The sequence below is a fragment of the Boleophthalmus pectinirostris genome, unplaced genomic scaffold, assembly GCF_026225935.1.
Source record: "Boleophthalmus pectinirostris isolate CB_2022bp ecotype Guang Dong unplaced genomic scaffold, ASM2622593v1 HiC_scaffold_3, whole genome shotgun sequence".
Lineage (NCBI taxonomy): Eukaryota > Metazoa > Chordata > Actinopteri > Gobiiformes > Gobiidae > Boleophthalmus > Boleophthalmus pectinirostris.
In genome coordinates, this window is record NW_026571299.1 from 38,990,644 (window position 1) to 39,017,788 (window position 27,145).

The 27,145-nt window shown below is 41.1% G+C and overlaps 1 protein-coding gene across 1 annotated transcript; it reads left to right on the forward strand.

The window, feature by feature from the left end:
* The first annotated feature begins 749 nt into the window (after nucleotides 1-749).
* Nucleotides 750-5,142, forward strand: gdf5 (growth differentiation factor 5). Its single transcript, XM_020936835.2, has 2 exons — nucleotides 750-1,404; nucleotides 3,758-5,142. The coding sequence occupies exons 1-2, from the start codon at nucleotides 750-752 to the stop codon at nucleotides 4,708-4,710; spliced, it is 1,608 nt and encodes a 535-aa protein (XP_020792494.1). The 3' UTR covers nucleotides 4,711-5,142.
* Nucleotides 5,143-27,145: the final 22,003 nt, after the last annotated feature.

Below are 27,145 nucleotides of genomic sequence, written 5' to 3' on the forward strand. Positions count from 1 at the left end.
GAAGGAGCCAGAAGCCTACATAAACATTTCACTTCCACTGACATAGCATTAGATCCTCCTTGTTTGTTGGTTTTACTTTCAGAGCTTGGTGGGGTGAATTGTGTCACTCGGAGAGGGTCCAGTTAGAGTTATTGCTCTTATGAATTTGGGACATGACGTCACGGGGTAATTAAAAGTGCTTTTGAAATTCCGTTTGCAATTCAAGTCTTGTAAGATGGCTTTTTTCGAGCACCTGCAGCTTGGTGTGTGAGGGAATATTTTCACTGGACGCGGTTCAAACTTTGAGGGGAAAAAGAAAAAACACGGAGGCAGCGGCATTACGCCATTCTTGCCTCTCTCACTTTGAGAAAAAGTGGGATTTAAAAACGTTCTCAGAAGATCTCGATCAGAATAGAGCAGTGGAGGGTTAACTGCAAGTCTCTGGTTAGAGCTCCTCTCATCTTTAAAAAACTACTTTTTGGACCTGCGTCCTGTGCCATTACCGGCAGGATCTTTACGCAGCATTATGATTCTTATATTTCGAGGAAAAACATTAGATCTCCAGCAAATAAAAGGCAGTTTTAGCCCACGTCTTTATTTTTATAGCCTTGCATATGTCTATAGTTTATGTCTGACACGGAAAACACCTTTTATTCAGGACTTTACTGGCACAGCTCAGCGCACAGAATGAGCATCCTCCGCTCAAAGACTCACTGATTCTCCACTGACTGCGTTTATTACAATGTGGGCCTGGCACATTGGGCTTTAGGATGACAGTTGTCAAGTTACTGCTGTTGAGCTGCTGGACTCTTCTTTACGCGCATCCGTTACTGGCTTCACTCAGACCCACAGCGGGCTTTACCGGGACTGGTAAATCGTGGAGACCGTCTCCTGCAAGAATTACGCGTATCCAGGCACCAGGACCAGCGCTGACGAAAGGGGCAGCTGGTGCCAGTAAAGTTAAACACAGCGCGTATTCGTCCGTGACTGGAACACGCACCCTGAGAGACAGGGCAGTGGGGTCACAGGGGCGCTCGTGGACGGACAGAGAGCATGCTTTCAGGACGCACTTCCCATACGCAGCACCGTATATAGAAGTAGACAACGGCAAGGCTGAGGGTGCTGTCAGGGCAGTGCAGCGGTCCGGAGATACTACTCAGCGAACAGCGGCGACTGCACAGAGATTTAATAATCGGCAGCAGCTTCAGCAGCTTCAGCAGCTCAGTGCGACCGCAGCAGCTCAGCGCGTCAAGTTTCCAAAAGCTGCCCCTGAGCGGGATGCGCACCACAGGCAGCCTCTGGTGGTCCCTCACGACTACATGTTGTCACTCTACTGGTCCCTGTCAAATGGCGACGTGAATGGCAGCGCACTTCACGAGGCCGGCTTGGCGAACACCATCACTAGCTTCGTGGATAAAGGGCAAGGTAACCGAAGTGCGACTAAATCCACGTTCAATTCATTTAGTCTTTCAGAATACTCCAAAAATTAAAAATAGGCTGTTTAGGCCTGGTAAACTGCAAGACGTTGATACAAGTTTTATACAAGTTTCGTTTTCTACTGTTTTAGTATAGCCCATGTTTGATATTTGATTTAGTTAAAATATAAGTTTTGACTTGTGGTATGGTTAGGCTATATTGCCGCCTATGCCACTAGATGGAGTAGCTTTGTAGGGTCTAGCTCAAAATTTCATTTATTTATTTTAAATTGTGACAGATGAGGCTCAGTGTAGAGTGCCATACAATCTTATTTGTATTTGGCTTTGCAATGTAGCTGTGTTTCATGTCAGACAGATCTGTTTGCCAGACTTCAAAGCCAACTACACAGAAACTAACAAAACACCCTTGTTCATAGCAGACACTGACACCGCAGTTTGATAACTCTAAATGTCACCAACATGTGTTCAGCAGACCACAGACCTATTGCACTGCACACACAGTGTATAGTTGGCAGGTGTCCAGTAAAACTGTATTCGGTTCTATTAAATAATCCAGTAATCACAAAAAATGTGCAATGAACTTCATACACCAAAATATTTCACTAAAAAGTATTTACATACCTTTACATTCTTATATTATATTATTCTATTCCACTTAATTTGATCAAGAGCCAGAAGAGATGGTGCCTGTCCCCTCTGAGTAATGATTTTTGCTGTCTACTGCTGATTGCTGCTCATGTGTTTAAGTCTGTGTCTCTCTGGACATGTGTGTTCTCTACCATCTGGTGCGCTCCAGAAAGCACTGCAGTCCAACACAACCTCAGGAGGGTAAATAAACACGGCTCATAGCCACAAGTCGGGTGGCCCCCTGTGTAATGTTATCTTTATGGTGTAAAACTGTTTAAAACAATGTTTTCAATGAGCAGAGTTTAATATTTCTGGTGTCGCGAGAGGTTTACTTTTCAAGGACTAAATGTTCTTTTAATTTGGCCCTTATTTGTTTAGTGTGTGCAGAGCAAATCATGGGTGACCCCCTGCACATGTGCAGTGGCCCACCGATGGTGTAACATATAGGCTGACACCTCTACTCCAGGTTCACATCTACTGACATCTTATTCACTAGTGCTGGTCACTTTGAAACTGGCCACAATATTAGCACTTTGTGAGAAAAGCTTTCACCATATCAAGTTGGTGATCTACCTGTAATACTCACTAAATCATATATACAATAAATAATGTCATTTGTCTAAATGACTGCGTTGTAAAACAAAATAAAATAATTTTCTCAGCAGCCACCTGGCTAAATTTGTAGGTCCATAATAACAAGCTTGTTTACTCTTGGATGCTGCCTCTCGTCTGCTTTTAATGTACCACTTGAATCCTGCATGAGAACAGGGGGAATTACGTGAGAAGAGGCTGCGAGCACAAAGATACCATGTCTGGATTCCAGACTGGGAAGTCCACTGGTTTTCCTTACTGATAATGACATAAAACATTAGATGCCACCCCATTCCCTGCTGCTTTTTAACATGTTTCAGTCAGCTGGTGAATTTCTTTGTGAATAGCAGACCATAATTATACTACCATGCCCATTTCACTGAGAAGTTGATATACAAATGTAAAAATGCTACATTGATGAAGTTATAAATCAAATGTAAGTAGTCTTCTAGAAGTCATGGTATTAAGATGGTTTCTTCAGAAATCCAAACCACATCCTGCCACTCAGAGAAAAGCTCATAAATCTCCATAAACCACAAAGCATTATTTGGATGCACACTCAAATCTCAGTGCCTTGCACTTTAGTGCTGAATCCAACTTTTCCTGGACTTGCAAAACTGCCATGTCACATCAATCATTCTCTGAGATTGATTTTTATCAGAGGTAATCTCCAATAATGATTTTAGTTTTGCCAATATATATTTTTCATTCCTTGTTCCTCATATTGTTTGACACACAGTTTGGAGGCTTTCTGCAGTGATTGATAGTAGATAGTATCTGATGAGCATTAGAAAAGTATATTATTTACAAATAAAACCTGAAACTGATGTAGCTTTTTAAAGTTATATTTAACCTTTATTTACATAAGAGAATCAAACTTAGGACATGTAGTATTTGTGCTGTCTTGTGGGCATCTTAAAATTAATTGAAGAGAGTGGACAAATGGGGCTATATTGACCCTTCAAAAGTTAAAGTAGACTCACTGTTGTTGAAACAATCCAAATATATTACATTTATTTTTTTTTACAGTGTTTGAGCTCCATCATCACTTATATGTTGTCTTTGCATTGTACCCCAGCCCTCTGTGACCAATTTGAGTCTCTTTACTTTTCTGTCTTTCCTAGATGAGCGTGGGCCACAGCTCAGACGGCAGAGGTATTTCTTCAATATCAGCTCCCTGGATCGAGACAGCCTCTTGGGGGCTGAGCTACGCATCCTGAGGAAACACCTGTCCGACCCCCGCAGGGTGTCCATGGTAACGCAGGGGTCTACAGTTACCGGGCCCTGCCTTCGCCTCTATACCTGTGCTTCAGGTCGCCAAAAGCCCAGTCTGCTGCACATGAAGACTATGGATGATGTGGTTAGTGGGGGCGGATTTGGCAGCAAATGGGAAGTATTTGACATATGGAAAGTTTTCAAGGGTTTAAAACATCAGCAAAACACACTCTCCAAGCAGCTGTGCTTTGAACTGGAAGCACTGCAATATCGAGGCGGCCGGCCCATAGACCTGCGAACTCTTGGGTTTGGTCGTCCTGGAAGGAGCAACAAGGAAAAGGCGTTTCTCCTGGCATTTGGGAAAAGCAAAAAGAGGGACCTATTTTACAATGAGATCAAAGCGCGATCGGGCCATGACAATAAAACTGTCTATGAGTACCTCTTCACACAGAGGCGAATGCGACGAGCTCCGGCCGTCAGGGCAAATAAAAAGCCCATGCAGCCGCCCCAGGCTTTCCCTCAGAACCAGGTCATTAAAGCTCAGACCAAACGCTGCCATAAGAAACAGCTGCATGTGAACTTTAAGGAGATGGGCTGGGATGACTGGATCATCGCTCCATTGGAGTATGAGGCCTTTCACTGCGACGGGGCCTGTGACTTCCCCATCCGCTCACACCTTGAACCCACCAATCACGCCATCATACAAACTCTTATGAACTCTATGGACCCGTCCTCAACACCACCCACATGCTGTGTCCCAACTAAACTCAGTCCCATCAGTATACTCTACATTGACTCTGCCAATAATGTGGTATACAAACAGTATGAGGATATGGTGGTGGAGTCATGTGGCTGCAGGTAGCAGATGTGTATGGTGCTCCCCAAAATATGTGTAGTCCAAATATAGTTCAATGAACATAGTTTGACACATCACAATTCCAGGTCTCAATACAGCCATAATGTCAGACTAACAAAGTTACAAACATTTTACAGGCAATTCCCAAAGTTAAGACTTAAAGTTAAAAGAACTACCCAACCAGAAATGTGTTCACTCTAATTTATTCTTTTTTTTTTTTTTCTTTTTTGGGTTTTTTTTTTAAACATAAGTGCACTATGTGAAAGATGGGCCTTATGTCCATGTTATTTTAGGTGTTATTGCTTTGCCTGGAATTTTCTATAGTGTGTTAAACATTAAACATACATCACCATGGTGACAAGCATGTGAAGCCAGCAGTCTAGATCTGTGGAAAGGTGAGCCTACTCACAATAAGAATGCAGGTTTTTCAAGGTATTTGAATACATGCTAAGTAAATAAGTTAATGTCTAACTGTGGAACATTCCAGGAAAGCAATAATATCTCCATGGAGACCAACAAGTGGCAGAGCTTCCACCAGAAGCTTACATAGTGCACCTTTAATAATAATAATAATAATAATAATAATAAAATTTGTCAAAAAGTGATGCTATCATTGTTTAGGCACATTTTTGGCTTTAATATAAAATATAACAATCGCAAAATTCTTGCTAATTGTAATTAACTGGTTGAAAATCTGTGTAACAGTGGTTTATGGAAACATTAGTGATTTGGAAGTCGGAACAAAGGCATGAGAGTATCCAGGAAGAAGAGCCTGAAGTGTTGCAACAGACATTAGTCATCACACTTAAGCAGACTATCAGACTGCATACCAGAGACTATGAAAGACCTTTTAAATGAACTATTTCACAGAACTGAAGGAAAGTTCTTATTCAGTATATATAGTTATATAGTGTCATTGGTATAAAAAGTCAGTCAATAAAATAAATGCATATGATGAATTATAGCTAAACTGCCCTTTCTCAGCACTTATCTGCCATTGTACCTTATAAGTATGTGAAAAATGTCCACTGTTTAAATAATGTCCAGTGATTAAGTGCAAATTTGACCTGTTCCAAATGTGGAAAAGTTGAATTAAGTACTCTTCAATAAAATATGTCTAACTGAGTGATATCCAAATTCCTATCGGTGCAACCCCCTGACCCCTAGGATAGACTAAACTATCAAAGAATTCATAGGACTTGCACATGCCAAATAACAGACTGATTGTGTTTGACTTGGAACATCCATTACGTGTGGTTTAACCATCCGGGTAAGTGTTGAAATTATTAATCTTCTGACTTTTTTTCTGTTGTTTCTTAGTTTATCATATACATATATCATCATGTTCTTGGGCACCATCTGTGAGAAATAGCATTTAAATCTAAAGGTCATTTGCTTGCACTAATTCTAAACAATTTGTTACCCCTCCAAAAGTTCTAAACAGCACAATCAAGCCTGCTGAAAGGTTATAACATAGCAAGCTCAAATTTTATACTATGTAAATCAAGTATGCAAATGTATTTTTATTATAGCATGGAAATAGAAACTTAACTGCTGTGGGAGATTATAGCCAAGGAGCCACAAATAAGGCCAAATAAGATTCACGTTTGTAGAGATGCAAGCCCGCTCACAGGATGCATGTTTTCAGTGCAATAAAAATATACCAAAATGAAAAAACAACAACATAGTTTCGTTTTCAAGGGCTTTTAAAATACAATAAAAATATAATATGCATGGATTATTTTGTTGTTTACAGTAAGTCATAAGTCACCATATCTGTGATTTAAGAAAATAACAGAAGGCCAAAGACTGTCACAGTGTGAGGGTATATACGTGCATTGTTGTGATCTGTGTTGCACAATCTTAACAGTCTATACAGTTTACTCCATAGCAAAAACTTATTATCATTCCCCAGGCAGATCGTTGGGGCTACAAGAAATTACCTGACAACTTAGAAAGTTGTACAGACATCCACATCTCGAGTGTTGCTATGAAACACACGCAACAGTTTCCTGGTTTGGAACATGTGCTGCATTTCATATACAGAACAGTGAACGCACCTGTCCGCTTTCTGCTTCAAAGCTCCTCCATTGGATGAAGCCATCTGTGAGAACAAATGGCTTTTTCTTGAAGATGCAGTGATGTAAGCACTTCCTTTAATCAATGCTGAGACATGCCAGTACTATTGACCCTCTCTCAAAATATGAAGAGACAAGGAAAAGGGGGCTGAACAGCATTGCAGTATATAGAAATGATAGAGTATGTACTGTTATACATAGTTATGGTGCAAAGGGTCTACAAAGACAGAATATTGGGTACAGTAACTCCTGTATGAAATACAGCTGAATAGAATATATAGACAGCCACTGTCATCATTCTTTCTTGACACAGGAAAAAAAACAAACTTTTTGAGTAATATTGATGACTCGTTTGTGCTCAGATTTAAGCCTGTGACTTACATAGTAGTATATTTCAAGGACTTCAGATGTCTTTTTGAGGCATCACTGCAGCAACAATACCAATATTTCTGTGTGATGAAAAAAGAAAGCTGCTTTGTTTTTACAGTTTCTTGTATACAAGATTACAGTCAATAAATAAACATTTTAGACAGTGCAGTGTTTAAAAAAATAATAATAATTTGGCTAACTGTGGTATATTTGTCCCTTAAATAAATAAATGCTACCACAGATGCGCTGAAAAGAAACCAGCAGAGGTGAGTTGTGAGTCGTGTTAAAGGATATTGGGAAACAGTATTCCCCACAGAGAGAGCACCTGGTTTTAATTATCGCACATTTCCACACATTAGTCCATCTGAGGCTTGGGCAGTGCATTCTGCAAACAGCTGATTTAAATCTCCATGTATGATTTATGGTGACTGATATTTTCTATGATTTATGGAGCCTAACAGTGTATTTGCAGGACAGGAAATGAAGCATAATTGGAAAATTGACTTTTTAGCATTTTTAGCAATTGTCCTGTGTACATTTTCCCTTCTGCCATGGTAGATTTTGTATATTACTCTTATGCTTCTTACATGATAATAAGTTAGTTCATTATACTTCACCTCAAATATACTTCAAACTGTCATCAACAGAAAACATAGTCAAAAAGAAGTCAGAAATTTGTAAGTAACCTGCCAGTGGTTATATGTAGATTTATTTTGGTGTTTTATTACATTTGTGTTAAAAGACCCTTAATGTAGAAATAGTTAAATAATTGGAGAAAGTTAACATGCATTTGTAATCATATGATTTCATTGGTCTTTGTCCCACTGAACCATGAGTACCTCTGCTCATCTCTGTGGTCCCACTGTTCAGAAATGTGTAGTAAAGCAGAAACATGAATTGTTTACTGGTTTCACATTTCCATGTCGCTGTTTGTGGCTCGGAGTTGTGGCAAAGTGTCAGGCAGAGTCCTGGAGTACAAGATCAAGAATCTGGTTAAAGAGGCCTATTGTATTTCCTTGTTCACATGTAATCAGAAACATATGCCTTCCATCTTCAATGCTGAAAAGGGAGGCTTGTTTAACAAGGCTTAACTTCATTGAAAGCAATTTTAATGGCTGCCCCTGTTACACATATAACAAAGATGTTTCTGGAAAGCTTGTGAGTATGTCTCTGGAGAGAGCAAACACCCAAAAGGCTTGTGTTCCACTGAGGTCTAAAGGCCTGAATGGCCAGGCTCCTTTATGTTCCCATGTCTTGTAAACACATTTGTATATTAAGCTTTGCATTTGCAGCTTTTACAAGTTAAACATCATGAAATGCAAAGGTCTAGCCACTCAAGTACAGATAATATTTTCTACACATGACTCAAGTAGTCAATGATTCATATCCAGGTATGACTTGGAATGAAATTAGGTTGAAATGATGTACATGTTCATCTATAGGGGTAATCCTATTAAATCTTTTCCTTAGAATTTGAACATTAATTTTAAAATCACAGGAAAATACATTCAAATTCTTAAAATGACTTCAGTGCCACATCACAAAAGTTTGTTAAAATGATCATAACTTTTTCTGACACCAGTGAACCTTGGATTCTTGCTCCTGCATTGAATTTAAGCATATCTCTATCCAAGCTGTTTCTGGCTTCATATTTATTAGATCTGGCAATTGCTGAGCTGACCGCCACTTTACTTTTTAGTAAATGTAGTCGCACTTTTTCATGACAGATGTTGGAGAGGAATTTTATCTTGTGGGCGCCAATATCTGCTCTTAGAAAAACAGTGCCGTTTTAGTTGGCGCAGTTTGTCTGACACCTACAGTCACAGCTGTCTATGTCTTTCCCAGCATGCTTTTAATGTGGAAGTGTGCGCTTATGTGCGTGAGGGTAAGTGGTCGATCATTCTCATATTATTTGAGAGTTGATTTGAAAAATATCTGTGACTGTAAGACTATAAGTTGCATACATTAGTGAGTAAACTGTGGGGTATTCTCATACGGGTCAGGTTGCCTGAAGTTGAGCACATTCTCAGTATAATTGTGACCACAATATGAAGTATTTTGCATAGGTTAGTCAAGCCTTACTGTTTTTGACTAATTATTTCATATCATGTGCCTGTACAGTTGGAGTTGGGTCTCTTGCATTTTGGCTTTGATGACCAATGTACATCTGTAGTGGTGTTAATGTTCAGTTTTACGTTGGCCTCATTCTTTATGCTTGTCATAGTATTGAGCTACAGTACTGTTCACAATACAGACTATTTGAACTACACTTTATCCTTACCATGATCTGTTAAGCATGCATAAATTAAATAAAACACAACTCATAGGCTATATGGGTTTGAGGAAACAACAGTATATTTATAACTTTATCAAGCTCTCAGCTCGTGTTTTAAAATATTTCAAGAAATTATTAGTTCTAAGGCAGCTTCCCACCTACAATACAATAGTAGTTTTTTATTATTTTTTTTACTGGACTACAATATGTAGAAAAATTGTCCATGGAATTTGTGTTAATCTGGCTATAGTATTCTACAGTATAATACTCAGCTATCTCAATGGAGAATGTTCCAAACTCTCGAGTTGGTTGTGTGCTGTTCTAGGATTACCATCAGCCTGTTTACAGAATGTTTGCATCTAAGAGGACATCATCTTCTTTTGAGGTTGATGTCAAATATGAACATTATGTCCCTGCATACACATGAGTGCCCTCCCACCGCCCTGACCACACACAGACTCTGATAGATACAGGAGGCTTTCACACACTCCACGCACTCCGTGAACCATTATCATTACCAGGTGTTGAAAACAAGAGATATCATTGCTAGTGACTCATCAATCACCACTCCTCCCCTCATACAGTACGTACCTCAAGTTGCCAGGAGACCTTTTTTAGGATGTAAAACATTTTTGACCACCTGTGAGCTTTGGCTCAATGCAGCCCAAACTAATTTTTCACTTTTACAAAAATGTCAAAAAAGATGAGTATGAGGATGTATACTTTGTATAAGCCATATGTTTCAAGTTGAATAAAGAATAGGAATTGCTTAGTAATTGGTCAGGTACAGGGTTAAACATCAACACTGCAAGTGTGGATCTATTTTGTCAAAGGCCTAACTCCCTCCAACTATTACCAACAACAGTAACTACAGGTATTAACCCAATTTATCTAGTTCTATTTTTCTTTCTTTGCATGACTTGAATGTGATGATTGTTGCCACATTTGAGTTTATGAAATCACAAAAAGTATCCCTAGGCTCTTGCTTTCAGTTCTGCATTGCAGGTGGATGGTAAACAAATAAGATTATTCATTATTCAATTTCTGTTGGTTAAATCAATATTATGGATTATTATTGATTTTCCTTTGCCTTGTCACCAGACCTAAGCATATCATGAGGGTCTGTTGGGAACATCTGACAGAGCCCTCTGTCAGTAGAGTCTTTAACTCAGACCTCTGAGAGCTTCTACATTGTCAATAGGGCTGCTCAGAGCTATGGTCTTTTGGTCTCCGGTGCTTGGGATGCCACCAAGCTAAAGGAATTCTATAAAGCCTTGTTAGCTTGTAGGATTTTTGAGGAAGCTAATAGGTATTAATCCAGCCTCAAAGAAAATGTGGCAAACAATCCAATGCCTCAGGAGGGGGAAGCAGTGCTCCACCAAACTGCAGGTGGAGAGCTATTGAGTTTAACTGGGAATATTGTTGGATTGTAGAAGGACTACCTGTACTCTGAGAAGTTCCTAAATCCCACTGTCACATCTTTCAAGGAGGAAGCAGAAACTGAGTAACGTGTCTGTCACCCAAGCTGAAGTTACTGAGGTAGTTGGCAAGCTCCTTGTTGGCAAGGCTGCTGGGGTGGATGAGATCCATCCTGAGTAAGTTTGTGGGTGTGGTGGGGCTGCTTTGACTGACACGCCTCTGAAGCATCACGTAGTGGTTGGGGACAGCACCTCTCGACTGACAGAAGGGGATAGTGGTACCTCTGTTTAAGGAAGGGGACCAGAGAAAGCTCCAACTACCAGGGATCACACTCCTCATCATCACCAATATAATTTATTCCAGGGTACTGGAGAGGCGAAAACTGGGATTCCAAAGAAGAAGTGTGGTTTTTGTACTTGTAACAAACAAGCTGGTTTGTTACCCCAGAACCACACTTAGCACCTTCACCCTTCACTAGAGCACTTTAAAACACTGCACTTTCATAGCACACAGCACTTTTAACATAGTTGCACATGACAAAATAAATTGCACATGATTGGTTTTAAAAAAAATATTTATTGTCTTTCCTTTAACCATTTTTTATTCCTGAGGCACAGTGGCACTTTAATTGGAAGCTGCTTGTCCCTGCAGGAAAAGGGAGACAATTACCAATTACATTTTAAATTGACTTAGTGCAATATATATGGTGCAATATCTGTTTTAGAATGTTTTAAGTGTTGATGTGTATAGTGTATTTTATTGTGTTTTAATGAATGGTGTGGATCTGCTTTTACTTACCTCCCCTTTTTATCTTCTGTCCAGGTGTGAAAAGAGTCCCCCGGACACGAGCTCCCTCTTTTATGGTTCTGGGCTGGACCACGTGTATCATTTTGTACAGGGGTTTTAGGTTTGGTGTTTTATTGGTTTATGGGTTTTAACATTTAATTGGTGTATGGTTTTAGGGTTTTTATGTATATAGTTGGTGGTTTTAATAGTTATCTGGGTTTTGGGTTGTTTTATGGAGGTTTAGGTTTTGATTTTAAGCTAATTATAAGTTTTACCATCTCTGTTTTAGCCTAGTGGTTTTAGCCAATCAGTAGGACCAGCATAAAAAGCGCCTCCAAAGATCAGTCTGTGTTCTGCTGCTGGAGAGGAAACTGCTGCCTGCCTCCATTTTGTACCCTGCACTTTTTGCACTTGCACTTTTTGTAATCATTGAAAAGCAAAAGTAAACCGTGGACCACAACTACCTGTCTGTGTCTGGATTTGTTTTTAACCTCGCTCACTGAACCCCAAGTCACTCACGGTCAACCTACATTACATTTGGTGTCAGGAGTGGTCCTATGCCACAGTGAGAAGGTACGATGAATACCAGACAAGGTGGAAAGAAAATGCCTGAAGAGCCTGACGAGGAACCTGGGACGACAATGGCTGACCACCAGGGGGCAAAGGCAAGTGGTGTGGAAGAGAAAATGGAGGAATTGGCTGGGATGATGAAGTTGCTAATTGATGCCCAAGACCATAAGAGACAAAACTGTCAACACTGAGTGGATCCAACAGGAGCAGCGCTGGCAAACCATGGAGATTCAGGTCCAGGAACTCCAGCAGCAGCTATTAAGGATGCAGCCAGAGCGATCTGCGCATCCACAGCGGGTTTCAAGGCCCATTCAAGTCACGCTAGAAATGTCAACAGAGGAGGAGTGCGAGGATGAAGAAGATGAGGGGCCACGTTACCCTCACAGGCCATACCGGGAGCCAAAGCTTCTTCCCCTGGCTCCTGACGATGACATTGAACATTTCCTGACCACGTTTGAAAGGATGGCTCAGGTTTGCCGATGGCCAGAAGAAGAGTGGGCTGTTCGCCTGGTACCTCTGCTGACAGGCAAAGCCCGAAGTGCCTATGTTGCCATGGACATGAAAGACACGGAGGACTATGACAAGGTGAAGGAGGCCATCTTGGCCAAATATGAAATTACATCAGAGACCTAACGCCGCCGCTTCAGATCCCTGAAGATCGAGTCCGGTGAGACGCCACGGGAGCTGTATGTCCGCCTGAAGGAGATTTTCATGAGATGGATTCAGCCTGGAAAAATAACAATTCAACAAGTGTGTGAAAAGCTGATTCTGGAACAGTTCTTGCGGATGGTCAGAGCTGTAGAAGAGCTCAGCAGGAAACCGCTACATTTTGGTGATTTCAGACTATGCCACACGTTACCCTGAAGCCTTCCCACTCAGATCTATTAAGGCTAAACAGATTGCTAACTGTCTCTTGCAGCTCTTCTCAAGGGTCAGGGTAGCAAAAGAAATACTTACCGACTGTGGTACCAATTTCCTTTCAAAGCTCCTCCAGCAGGTCTACCAGTTGCTAGGGGTGAAGGGAATTAGGACCACACCGTATCACCCCCAAACGGACGGTTTGGTGGAGAGATACAATAAGACTCTGAAAACGATGCTGCGCAAGTTTGTCTCTTCTACAGGCAAGGACTGGGACCAGTGGCTTCCGTACCTGCTCTTTGCATACCGGGAGGTCCCCCAAGCATCAACAGGCTTCTCACCTTTTGAGCTCTTGTACGGACGCCAGGTGAGGGGACCCCTGGACCTGCTCAAGGACCACTGGGAGCTCCGGGAGCCAGAAGGAGACAATGTGGTGGCCTATGTACTCAAAATGAGGGAGAGGCTTGAGGCAATGGCAGCACTGACACAGGAAAACCTCAAAGCGGCACAAACCACACAGAAAACCTGGTATGACCAGAAGGCCAAGGACCGGACCTTCACACCAGGCCAAAAGGTACTTTTGCTTTTACCAACTAGTGAAAACAAACTACTTGCTAAGTGGCATGGACCATATGAAATAACTAAAAAAGTTGGTGATGTCATATATGAGCTGTTTATGCCTGAGAGACTTAAAAAACACCAAGTTTTTCATGTTAATTTGCTGAAGGAGTTTATTGTCCGCCAAGAACCTTCTCAGCAGCTTTTGGTGCATGCCGTGAAGGATGAGGAAGTGACGGAAAAGTTTTTCCCCATCCCTGCTGCAGAGCCAGCTGCCATTGACTTGTCTCACCTCTCTCCCTCTCAGCAGGAGGAGTTAGGGCCGCTTCTTAACCCGGATCTTTTCCAGGAGACCCCCGGTTTTACCTCACTGGTTCAACATAAGATCCGCCTCAAAAAGGATGCTCCAAAGAGACAAAGGAGCTACCGAATCCCAGAGCGGTTGGTGCCAGTGTTGAAAAAAGAAATTGAACTTATGTTAGAACTGGGAATCATTGAAATGTCGGACAGTGAATGGTGTAACCCTGTTGTACTTGTGCCAAAAAAGGATGGTTCTCTGCGTTTTTGTATTGATTTTAGGTACCTGAACGCGATATCCAACTTTGACCCCTACCCAATGCCCCGCATCGATGAACTTCTGGAGCGTGTGGGGAGTGCAACCTACATCACCACACTGGATCTATCCCGGGGCTATTGGCAGTTGGCACTAGCACCAGAGGCGAGGGAGCTGACAGCTTTCAAAACTCCCTTTGGACTGTACCAGTTCAGGGTGATGCCCTTTGGCCTGCAGGGGGCGCCAGCCACATTTCAGAGGCTGATGGACCATGTACTCCGTGACGTGTCTGAGTTTTCTGCAGCCTACCTGGATGACGTGGTGGTTTACAGTCGGTCCTGGGAAGAGCATCTCCACCACCTCCAGGAGGTCCTGCAGAGGATTCAGACTGCTGGACTGACTGTGAACCCAAAAAAGTGTGCAGTGGCCCATAGGGAAGTCGAGTACCTGAGGTACACTATTGGCTATGGCAAAATTAAGCCTCAAGTTCAAAAAATGGAGGCTATCCAATCCTTCCCTGTGCCCACAACAAAAAGGAAGGTCAGGGGGTTCCTCAGCCTGGTGGGATGGCACAGAAAATTCATCCCTCAGTTTGCCGAGAGATCCGCTGTCCTGAATGACTTAACAAAAAATTCAGCCCCAAACAAAGTTTGCTGGACGGAGGCGTGCAATAAAGCCTTGATTGACCTGAAGGAGGCTATTTTCACCCGACCAGTCCTGTAAAGCCTTGATTTTGACCGGCCTTTCATCCTGCAAACGGATGCTTCTGGGGTGGGACTGGGAGCGGTCCTCCTCCAGGAGAAGGATGGAGAACAAAGGCCAGTGGTATTTCTGAGTCGTAGGCTGCTGGACCGGGAGACTCGATACTCGGCTATAGAGAAGGAGTGTCTGGCGATGAAGTGGGCCATCGACTCTCTGCGCTACTACCTGCTTGGTAGACTCTTCTTGCTGGAGACAGATCACAGAGCACTGCAGTGGTTGGATTGCATGAGAGAGGCGAACACTCGGATCGCAGGCTGGTACCTTGCGCTACAGCCCTACAACTTCACCGTCCACTACAAACCAGGGAAGACCAACATTGTGGCTGATTGCCTATCAAGACTGGAGGAAGAGTAGCTTTGCTTTTCTGAGAGGAGGGGGGAAATGTAACAAACAGGCTGGTTTGTTACCCCAGAACCACACTTAGCACCTTCACCCTTCACTAGAGCACTTTAAAACACTGCACTTTCATAGCACACAGCACTTTTAACATAGTTGCACATGACAAAATAAAATGCACACGATTGGTTTTAAAAAAAATATTTATTGTCTTTCCTTTAACCATTTTTTATTCCTGAGGCACAGTGGCACTTTAATTGGAAGCTGCTTGTCCCTGCAGGAAAAGGGAGACAATTACCAATTACATTTTAGATTGACTTAGTACAATATATATGGTGCAATATCTGTTTTAGAATGTTTTAAGTGTTGATGTGTATATCCATCCATCCATTTTCTTCCGCTTATCCAAGGTCTGGTTGCGGGGGCAACAGTCTGAGGAGGGCCTCCCAGACTTCCTTCTCCACACACACGTCCTCCAGCTCTTCCAGGGGGATCCCGAGACGTTCCCATGCCAGTCGAGAGACATAGTCCCTCCAGCGTGTCCTGGGTCTTTCCCGGGGCCTCCTCCCAGTGGGACATGCCCAGAACACCTCCCGAGGGAGACGTCCAGGAGGCATCCGAAACAGATGCCCAAGCCACCTCAACTGGCTCCTCTCAACATTGAGGAGCAGCGGCTCTACTCCGAGCTCCTCCCGTGTGACTGAGCTCCTCACCCTATCTCTAAGGGAGCGCCCAGCCACCCTGCGGAGGAAACTCATTTCGACCGCTTGTATCGGCGATCTTGTCCTTTCGGTCATTACCCAAAGCTCATGACCATAGGTGAGAGTAGGAACGTAGATTGACCAGTAAATCGAGAGCTTCGCCTTTCGACTCAGCTCTCTCTTCACCACAACGGTCCGATACAGCGACCGCATCACTGCCGACGCTGCACCGATCCGCCTGTCAATCTCACGCTCCATCTTCCCCTCACTCGTGAACAAGACCCCGAGATACTTGAACTCCTCCACTTGAGGCAAGGACTCTCCACCCACCCAGAGAGGGCAAGCCACCTTTGTCCAGTCGAGAACCATGGCCTCGGATTTGGAGGAGCTGATCCTTATGCCAGCCACTTCACACTCAGCTGCAAACCGCCCCAGTGCATGTTGAGTTGATGTGTATAGTGTATTTTATTTTGTTTTAATGAATGGTGTGGATCTGCTTTTACTTACCTCCCCTTTTTATCTTCTGTCCAGGTGTGAAAAGAGTCCCCCGGACACGAGCTCCCTCTTTTATGGTTCCGGGCTGGACCACGTGTATCATTTTGTACAGGGGTTTTAGGTTAGGTGTTTTATTGGTTTATGGGTTTTAACATTTAATTGGTGTATGGTTTTAGGGTTTTTATGTATATAGTTGGTGGTTTTAATAGTTATCTGGGTTTTGGGTTGTTTTATGGAGGTTTAGGTTTTGATTTTAAGCTAATTATAAGTTTTACCATCCCTGTTTTAGCCTAGTGGTTTTAGCCAATCAGTAGGACCAGCATAAAAGGCGCCTCCAAAGATCAGTCTGTGTTCTGCTGCTGGAGAGGAAACTGCTGCCTGCCTCCATTTTGCACCCTGCACTTTTTGCACTTGCACTTTTTGTAATCATTGAAAAACAAAAGTAAACCGTAGACCACAACTACCTGTCAGTGTCTGGATTTGTTTTTAACCTCGCTCACTGAACCCCAAGCCGCTCACGGTCAACCTACGTCACAGTCCTGGTTGCAGAATATTGGACCAGCTCTATACTCTCTATTGGGTTCATGGGAGTTTGCCCAACCACATTTTTGTGGAGCTGGATAAAACATTCCACATTATCTTCTTTGTCCTCTGGGGTTGCTCTGAGAGTATGGAGTCTGAAGCCCTTTGCTAAAAGTTGTTCGGTCCCTATAGGAGTGGAGCAGAACCTGTGTTTGCATTGCTGGCAGTAAGTCTGTTTCCAGTGCATGTTGGACTCCTCCAGGGCTGCCTTTGTCACCAGTTCTCTTCATTGTTTATATTGACAGACAACTCTGGGCACAGTGAGGGGCTGGAGGATGTCCAGTTTGGGGACCACAGAAACTCATCTCTGCTGTTTGGGGATGATGCTGTCCTGATGGCTTCATCGGACCATGATCTGCAACATCCAAATCCAAGGCCATTGTTTTTAACCAGAAAAACATGGCTGGCTCTCTCCATGTGGGTGGAGAGTCCTGCCTCAAGTGGAGGAGAGGAGATCTACTCCGTCTCCATGTTGAGGAGCCAGCTAAGGTAGATGCCTCACTGGGCAGGTCTTTAAAGCATGTCCTACCAGGAGGAGGATCCCTTGGAAGGGAAGTTTGAAGAAAGTGGATGGATTTTTTGCCTTGCCAGCCAAGACCGTATGCCTTTATATGACTTTACAAAGACATACAGTTCAGATGGGTGTGATGGACAGAAGAATTAACTAGTCAGAATCTGGCTAATCTGGCTGGATGCAAAACATGTTTGTTTTGATGATGTGTCTTCATCAAAACAAAACAGTGGAAACTGTAATGCCTAGAGGAATTCCACCAAGAAAAGGGAGAAATATGAAAACCCCCACAGAAAGGCCTGGTCCGGCACATGAGTTAACCCCCTTTGTATGAAGCGTAAGCCACCACCATTTGAAGAGAGATATTTTCCACCATTAGGAGACAATGCTACAAATAAGCAGTAGTAACTGGAATGTCTCAAAATACGGCAGTTGTTTGCAGTCTATAATGTGATTCTATACTAGAAGGGACTGGCTCACCACACAGCATAACAAAAACATAGTTTTTCTTCTGATATTCAATACTGAAATTACATGCCTTTTGTATCTTTCATAAATATCTTTGCATATATATATTTATACACTTTATACCAAAATAAATTTACTTAACTTTATTTACTTAAAGCTGTGACTTGTGGTGACCTAAAACTGCATTTACTTTTTATTTAAGATAAATATAAGTGTTGTTTTTTTTAACAAATGATATCCAATTCAAATGATTCACATTAGTCTAAGCCTTAGCCCATTTTACCCAGAGCTTTACATTGTGTTGCTATAATGATAAATGATGATAGTTACGGAAGCTTGACTTTTTGTCCTCAGAAGGGAGGCAGATCCCCATGAATTGAATGTATATACAGATTTTCATCCCCACAATGTGATAAATCCCTGCCCAAGTTGTTTTCATTCAGAAACATGTCCATAGCCCTGAGCGCCCTGAGCACCATGAGCACGCTGAGAGAGCACGGGTGGTTTGCATTCTTTCACAGTCTCCAGTCGCAGGAGTTGGCTGACACTCTTCTCCATCAAGGCATTCCAGGAGAGACAGATAATTTGTCTGTTTCCTCCTATTTGCATTTTAACAGCTGCTTTAGAGCTTTGTATTTGTGAATGAGAGAAGGTGTGTAGTAATGTGGTTTATGGGTACTTACACATAATATCTCAATACCTGATATATCTGACACTGACAGAAAGACAACCTATCTGCTGTTCATTAATATAAAGGTTATGCAAGTCATCAGTAGTCACACTATTTTACTATTATTTTCTTGTTGTTTTTTTTTGTTTGTTTGTTTGTGTGTTTTAGCTAAATATTCACTACTGGCACTACATGTTTTTTGTTTCTATTCCACCTTTAATTCAGGCTAACAAATTGTTTAATAATCTCTGACTTTGCACTCCCAGCATTCAGCGCCACTGGGACAACTTTGCAGTAGCAGTGGACAAGGGACATATCTCCAGATTTTGTGCTAGATTTAGTCAGGACTGAAGGATTTAACTGTACATGTTTTGGGTTGATGAGGGAACTAGGACTGAGAAGAAAATTTGTCCCATTGGTACTAAAGTTTGGTTCACACACAGAATTAGCATGATAGTACTTACACTGACAATAATAGTAATAGATTGGTTTAAGTGAGCAGGAACAATTTACAAGGCCAGCAGGCTGCAGTCACTTAGCAGCATGATATCACCTCCAGAAAATGGCAGAGGGGAGTGACTCATTCTCATTGAAATGGGCACTGTTAAATTAAGAACAAAATGGATGCTTTCAAGAAATGTTGGGTAACTAAATGGATTCTCACTCAACTAACCTGCAACCTTTTGTAAAATTATATTATATTCTCAAAGTCATCGCTAAGTTTGTCCATCTTTGTATATGAGTCCACTTTGTTTGGTATATGTCGCTCATGGATGGGTTGAGAGAGCTTGAGCTTGAGCATGTTCATACATGAGGGAGAGAGGATTATTTAAGCAGCATTATTCTGGTCTGTGAGCTGCCAAGTATCTGTCACCTCTGCTTTGCTCTCCCTCTTTGTCTTTACTCTCTCAATATGGCCACCACCTGCAGAAACAGTGCAGACACACCATCGCACACCTACTAAAGATGTGCAAAAAAATATCATGTGCTCCTCTTTTGTCTACTCAGTATACAATACCCCCACAGTTCTCAAGTCATTCATCTCTCTTAGCACACACGTTTATATCAGGCAGCTCTTTACTGCTGGTGTCACCACACACATTCCCAGTATTCCACCTGAAGCATAACTTTGTAAGCATTTTCTCACTTGCTCTGTATGAATATCTGCAAAATTGAGACTCTGACTGGCACAAGAAGATATTGTTCACACCAGGGTAATCAAACTTTCACAAAACCTGGCAGTGTAACTTTCAGGTATACCCACATTTAGACAGTAATTACTGTGCAATTTTTTTATATTATTGATGGTGTGCGATGTCACTTTTAACTTGCCTTACCAGCCAGTCCCTCCCACATTCTGGTTGAATGCAGAAAAGCCTGGAATCAGATCATAAAGTGTGACTGTTCTTACACTGGAAAGTTCAATCACAACTGGTAATTTGTAGCACGGAATATGAGAGACATTTCTTTAATCATTTAGAACAAAATCTATAACATCTTTTACCTTAGATACATAAGAGTTTAGAATTTTGCTTGTTGATTCTGCCAAAGACTAATTAATCCACCTGTCAGTCACAACTATCTAAAATTTGGGAGACAGGATACAGTTCTAGAACCAAAAGTCTTTGTAAATTAATTAAAATCCCTTATAATCCCTTAAATCCACACTTATACCAAAATCCAGCAATTTTTGCAACAATGGTTTTATGGGGTGTTTTAGGTGACATATCTTGTAATTATACATCAACAAAGGTCCCCAAAACGTCTTCTCCATTCCTGTAAGCGATGACAAATATTCAAAGAAAATTTCCCAGTTGTGAGTCACAGTTGGCATAGTTGAGTTTTGGCTACTCTTGTGTTTATAATTCTTCAGATTTTATAGTCAAACATGTTTTCTGACAGCCATCATGCAATATAAGTTGTTGTTGTCTTCTGGTATCATTTGTAAATGACAGCTTCTTGTTTCTGTTCAGTCCGGTCCCATTTGGACATAAGGAAGTGCAGATCATTCTATTCTGTCCAATAGTCATGAATGCAGTTCTGTACCACTGCCAAAAAGACAGCATAAAGCATTATTCCATACCCAAACACAGACACTGCACACCCACACAGTCAGCTATGGACAAAATTTAGCTTCTCTCGCCCACACATATCCTCTGTCCTCACGTCTACTTCAGAAGGGAGCAGACAGCCATGCTGTTAACCACATTAACAGACAAATAAATATCTCCACCGGGTGGCCCTTCTGCCCTCCGATATCTGCATGTGCCAGAGAAATTGACATTTACAGAATGTAAAGCATGTTGTTGCTCTGATTTTGGGTGTTTTTTTATATTATTTAATTTTATTTATTTATTTATTTGGGGAGGGGGGGAGGGGGGGGGGGTACCAACATCCCAAATGATTTAGTCATTCACATTTTATTATTATTATTATTATTATTATTATTATTATTATTATTATTATTATTATTATTATTTTTATTTTTTATTTTATTTTATTTTATTTTATTTTTTGCTTGATGTGTTTTTACCCCGCAATGAATGTGCTGAAAACCTCTTTCTATAGCCGCAGGTGCCACACCGCAGCAACTGAATCAGAGGAAAGCATTCATGTCAGGCCCGGAAACAACAGCCCTGCAGGTTATGGGTATAGGTACTGCTAACCTTCTGGTTACTTTGGCTCATTCAAGAGTCTAAGATAAATGTCAGTTATTTGCAGGAACGTGACGTACTTGACATGCACCATAAGCTGCTGAGTCATTGTTAATTCTGGCCTTTTCAGTCGAGTCCAGTCAGAGGTATAATTTGACCTTCTATAGAGAGCTGCTCAGTTGCAGAGAGTAGGTCATGTTGAACAATCCTGTAGTCTACCACAGTTTATCTCAGAGGGATCCCTTGTTTAACCTTAGCACTGGAGTGTGCATTCACATCAAAAGGCCGTGTCCAAATCACTGGTTTAAAATACAGCTTAGACCAGGTTGGTTTTAGCATGTCTGTTTTCTTTATATTCATTCAAATCTAGAATAACACGAACCTTCTTTTTATTCATATTGTTTGTAGATTTTATAGATAGTGGTAACAAAATAAAATATCCACACAAAAAAATTGACAAGAAGCTAAATAATCCCTTCATGGAAATGTCCTGAAAATGCAGCTGCATTGCTTACTCAACAGATCAAGAGGTTTGTGGTTTAGTGCCTGTTGTCCTCAGATTTGAGAACAGTAAATAGTGAAAGACAGTTTCTGTAATATGACCAGATGCTGTAGTTTTAGTTTCCTAACCTTTGGCCTCATTAAAGCAGCAGATGTCTGGTTCATATAAATGAACTGCAACTCCATTACAACTGTATTGTTCTTTTCAGCAGTAAATATGATAATATGATTTCATAATAATTCTTTCCATCTTTGTCTTTAGACCACAAAGTATGTATCCTCTTCATTCACCCAAACCTCCCAAACCACCAAATTCAAAGTCAGATGACATAAAAAGTATGGTGTCCCTGGAGAGTCATACTTAAATCTTCCTGTGTGATGTTACTGCCTGTCTAGATGTTTGCTTCGATCATGTACAATGTCAACCAGGCTGCAACAACTGGAGCATTGTATAAAGGACCAATGACATCCCAAATGTAGGATAGAATGTTTTTGTTTTTTTGTTGTTGTTTTTTTCTCAGCTAGTGCATAGACTGAATAAAAGTTAACTTTATTACCTTTAATTTTGAAATGGCAAGAGTTCATCATTCTCCAGATATCCTCACAAGCGAGGACACAATTCAGTTTCTTCCAAAATCATTAACAAGACAGGGTTGTCTGTTATCCCTCTTATTGTTTTCAATCCAATCATTAGCCATTGCATCAAGAACAGACAAAAGATATTTTGGCATTTTTGAGCAGAAAGTGAAGGTGGATGGTCATTGTTTGTTGTCTGTCAAATAGAATCCCTAAAGGTTAAGGGATGTTTACTATTTTTAAGCAGACATATTAAGCATATTTTTAAGAAGACAAATTAAGCAAAATCAACTTTTAAGAGCTTTCATCCCTTCTCATTTTTCCACTGAAAGTTGTGAGTAATCTGTATTGTAAATGCAATCAATTTACCTGTGCTCCAAAAGATCCTGTTTACAACCCCCCATACATGCCTACTGCATTCTCCATTGTTTTTTAAGTGGTGATACACATTTTATTTAGCAGCATTGTTTAGCCAATATGGCTCACTTTTAAAAATGTATAGTTGTGTATAGTTGCATTTGGCCTTATTATGTACCCAATGAGCTTTTAGATTTGCTGTGGCTAATTAAAACGTTAATTGCAATAAATTCTCCTTCGACTTCTCTAATAAGACCCCAAGGAACGCTATTTCACCAGAAAGTGGAACTGCATGAAACACAAGAGGCCTGTTATTGTGGCTCTAATGCAATGGCTTCCTGAATTTGAGCATGCAGAGAAAGCAGCAAAGTCTCATCCACAGGGAGCACTTGCAGCAGTATCAACTCTCCAATGAACACGTTGTGGGACTTTGACAGCATACAGGTATGTTTTGTTAAATTTTATAGCAAGTGGACCTTGCATGAAACTTAAGCCTTACGTGTAAATAAAGGCTTATAAAGTTTTCAACAATATTCTCCGTTAGTGGCTGAGAAGCTGGCAGTTGCCCATGTATAGTCTTATGTCACTTCCTGCATTAACTCTGCCTGTGTGCTCTCCCCATCTCACAGTTCACCTCAGCCAACGAAATATTGATGAACGTTCTCCACTTGGCTGTTGTGTTCCTAAAATTTAACAGGTCTTTTACTGCATCTACAATGGCTTTTAAAACATGTCAGGAAGCAGCTAAGGGCTAAAAGTTCAGCACAAGTAGGCCGTAAAAGAAACAACTGTGCAGAGCTAGGACACCCCGAAGGGAATAAATTTGTAGCTGTGACTGTGTGCACCAGAACCAATCGGGCAACTATAAGTCAGACTGGCCTGAGTGATGCCTACACTGAATGAACTCTGGCGAAAGAAAACACTGTTAGTGGGGAACTTTAGGGAGAATCTTTTAAGAGCCAATAGGCATAATTGATGTTCATGAATCACAATCGTTAAAAGTAAGTAAAAGGCTTATATAAAACCGCTGAATGATCCAGGACTAACTAGTGAGGTGGAATTTAAGAGCTCATTGTTTGAACAAATATACGCAAGGTAATGGTAACAGTTCATATAACACTTATATGAACAAAAGACTAAACACAGGTTTAGAGCTTCGAAGGGTGCTAGCAGTTTGCATTGGTTTCATGCGAATACTGAGCTGTAAAATGTCATGATGATTTAATAAAATATTGTGTATTTCAATTAGAACATCTCTCTAAATCTATCTTTTTCCAAACTATGTAATTTTATAATGGCAGAATGGCTAGCATTTTCACCTCACAGCATAAAGCCTTTGGGTTCATTTCCCAGGTCACTCAGGGCTTTTTATATGGAGTATGCATCTTTCTCTTCATGTCTGGGTAGGCTTCCTCCAGGCTCTCTGATTTTCTGGTTTTCTTTTATCAACACAAAACATGCACCATAGGTAAAAATCTCCAGCTAAGCCTAGTTCAAGATCTGGAGATAGGCCCCTGGGGGCAGCACTGCGGTACCACTTCTCATATCAACTAACTTTCTATTCTCTTTCACTGTCTATCTTCTCCCTGTCAACCTGTCGTCCTGGCCTTACTGTAACCATACCATCACAGTCTGTATTAACAGACATGCATGGACTTTGCCCATATCTTCACAATTACCCTATGTTTTCTAATGTTATGCATGGAGAAAGGGTTACGAACACCATACACTTTAAAGATTCTGGGTTGCATTTGCACACCAACATGAGTAATCATTTTCCAAGAGGTCCCCCTGCGCTATAGTTCCGTCTAATCAGGAAACATCCCCTGCTGTCAGTACGAGTTCAGAAACACATGTATAGACTCTCATTTGCACAGACATAATGATGAATACACTTTTTAATACAGCAAACATGTGTTATATGTACATGCCCTTTACATCCAGACTACATATTTTAAAAATTAGATGCAGCTTTGGGACAGCAGCTGTGTGCATGTAGCCTACAAATGCAAGTATGGGTCAAACACAAGTCATTATAAGTAATAACTGCACAAACTCAATGTAGTCTTTAATTTCCAAACATCGTTTATAATAAAGATTATTTAATAATTTTACAGAGGCAGATTTTCACTATTCAAAAGCCCTTTACAAACAGCACACACGGGAGTGTAACCTGCTTTTCTGCTCTGTTCTGGGTAGTACATGCATGTCAATAAAGTTTGCAATATCTGTGTAATCCCTCTGTTGTCCAGGTGGGCTTCATAAATTCAGTTCTGTCAACTGGACAATTTATTTATTTATTTTTTGATTAAAGACACTGAAGCAGCTTGGATGAATGTCAAAAACTTGTTCAATCAAAAAAACATTTGATAGAATTTAATTAATTAATTAATTTATTTTTATTTTTTTGCTAAAGTGCACAATAATTCTGCTTTTGCATTTAGCAACAGGAGGAGAACATCACTGTGCCATGGGTGGAGTATGGAAGAAAAGAAACTATCACTATACTATAGTACTTCCATCAATTTTAAACATATATTTTTGCCACATGTCCACATTCTAGTGAGGGAAAGCTGAGTGACTGGAGGAAATCCAGACATGGGGAGAAACTACACAGAAAACTCTGAGCAGTCTGGGTATTGAACCCAGAATGGGCAGATGCTTGCTTTGCACCGTAAGATTCACAATTCAAGCAATATTTTTGAGTTCACAAACTCACAAGATTGTTATTATTGTATCTCTTGGTTGCAGCTTTAGCAGTCCCTTTGTACTCTTTTGGTCCTGCTGACTCTGCTGGACTTCTGGAGAACCTGCAGTGAACCTTAAAGCAGCGCACTGCAGCCGAACACAGCAGTGAAATGACTGTTATTATGAAAGGAAGACCTCAGCAATGGCCCTCGACCCAAACAACAGGGGGTAACAGTTAAAGTGCAGGGTAAGTACCCCTAAAGTGTGTTTTTATCTCCTCATCTCAACCTTGGCTTCAGACGCCGTTCCTCGGAGGTTTGCCCCAACAAAGGCCGCTTTATCCCTCCATTCGCCACCCTCTCCTTGTTGTTAGACCCGCTTCTCTTACAGTGTTGTATTGTTGGATCCAGATCTCCAACATCATGGTCAGATTTTCAAGAGTTTAGAATAAAGTTCCTTTGAGTTACATTTGCAAAATTAAACATATGAGGTGAGCACAATGTTGCACCTGCTCCCACTTAGTGCTTTTACAAACTAGATTATTTTTGATTTTTAAACACAGTTGTGAACATTTCCAGTTTTCCAGAAATGTTTCCAGGGACTTTCTGAGAGTTTCACGTCACCTGAACAGAGTGTACTTTGTTTTAAACTCAGCAGTCCACTGTTGAAAAGCCATGTTTTGGATGACAATGGTGGCCTTCCTGTGAACTCCATTGGCTTATGTAAAAAAAAGAGACTGACTTGACTTGACTCATTTCATATGCTGCATGTCTGTGACATTATTTCTTAACTAGTTGCTGTTGTACCTTTCGTCATGAGGAAAATAACCCCCCCAAGACCATAACAGAATCTGAAGTCTTTCACAGCACCAAGTGTATGAAACAAAAAACAAAAACAACCATTTTTGAGACAAGCATGTTTTAAAAGGGTCTCCTGCTCTAAGGGTCTAAAGCCCTGACTCTTTTTGATCCCTATAATTAACAGCAGTTGACTCACTGCTATCCATCCATCTGACCTTCTCATATGCCCACTTATATGATAAGTGTATGGGCCTTCATGCAATCCTAACCCCTTTCACATTTTACATGTTTTGCTTGCTGTTTTGCTTGTCATTAAGAAAACAGAGTTTCTCTCTCTGCAAGGTGTTGGGCAAATAGTGCCTCGGCCAAGTTAGAAAAAAAATCTACTGCCTCGTAGAAGGTGCATCTCACAGCTATTGATACTTTGTGCAAATAGCTCCTCTGGCTGGGTGCCTTGTTTGTTCCTCTAACACACTGCAGATGTGTGCATGTGTGTGTTGTTCATACTGTGCATATTCCTATAAATAGGTTTCTGTTAAAACTGGCAAGAGACATTTTGATTATTTTTTTCATTTGCAATCATCTAAACATGTACTATCGCCATGAAATGAGGAAATCACATGTTATTTTGCTCTCCTCTGCACAAATAAGCACGTTGCTTAATATTTGCCTGGCTGTTTCTTACACCGCAGTGAATGCCTCTCCTAGTATGCACCTATTGTAAACTGGACTGCACTGTTACATGCAGTGGTTATGACAGAGACTATAAATCAATATACCAGTTCAAAGCATCTATTCCTTTTCATTTAGAAAAGTAACTGTATTCTGAATACCAACAAATGAAAGAGTAACTGGAACCAGAATACAGTTACTC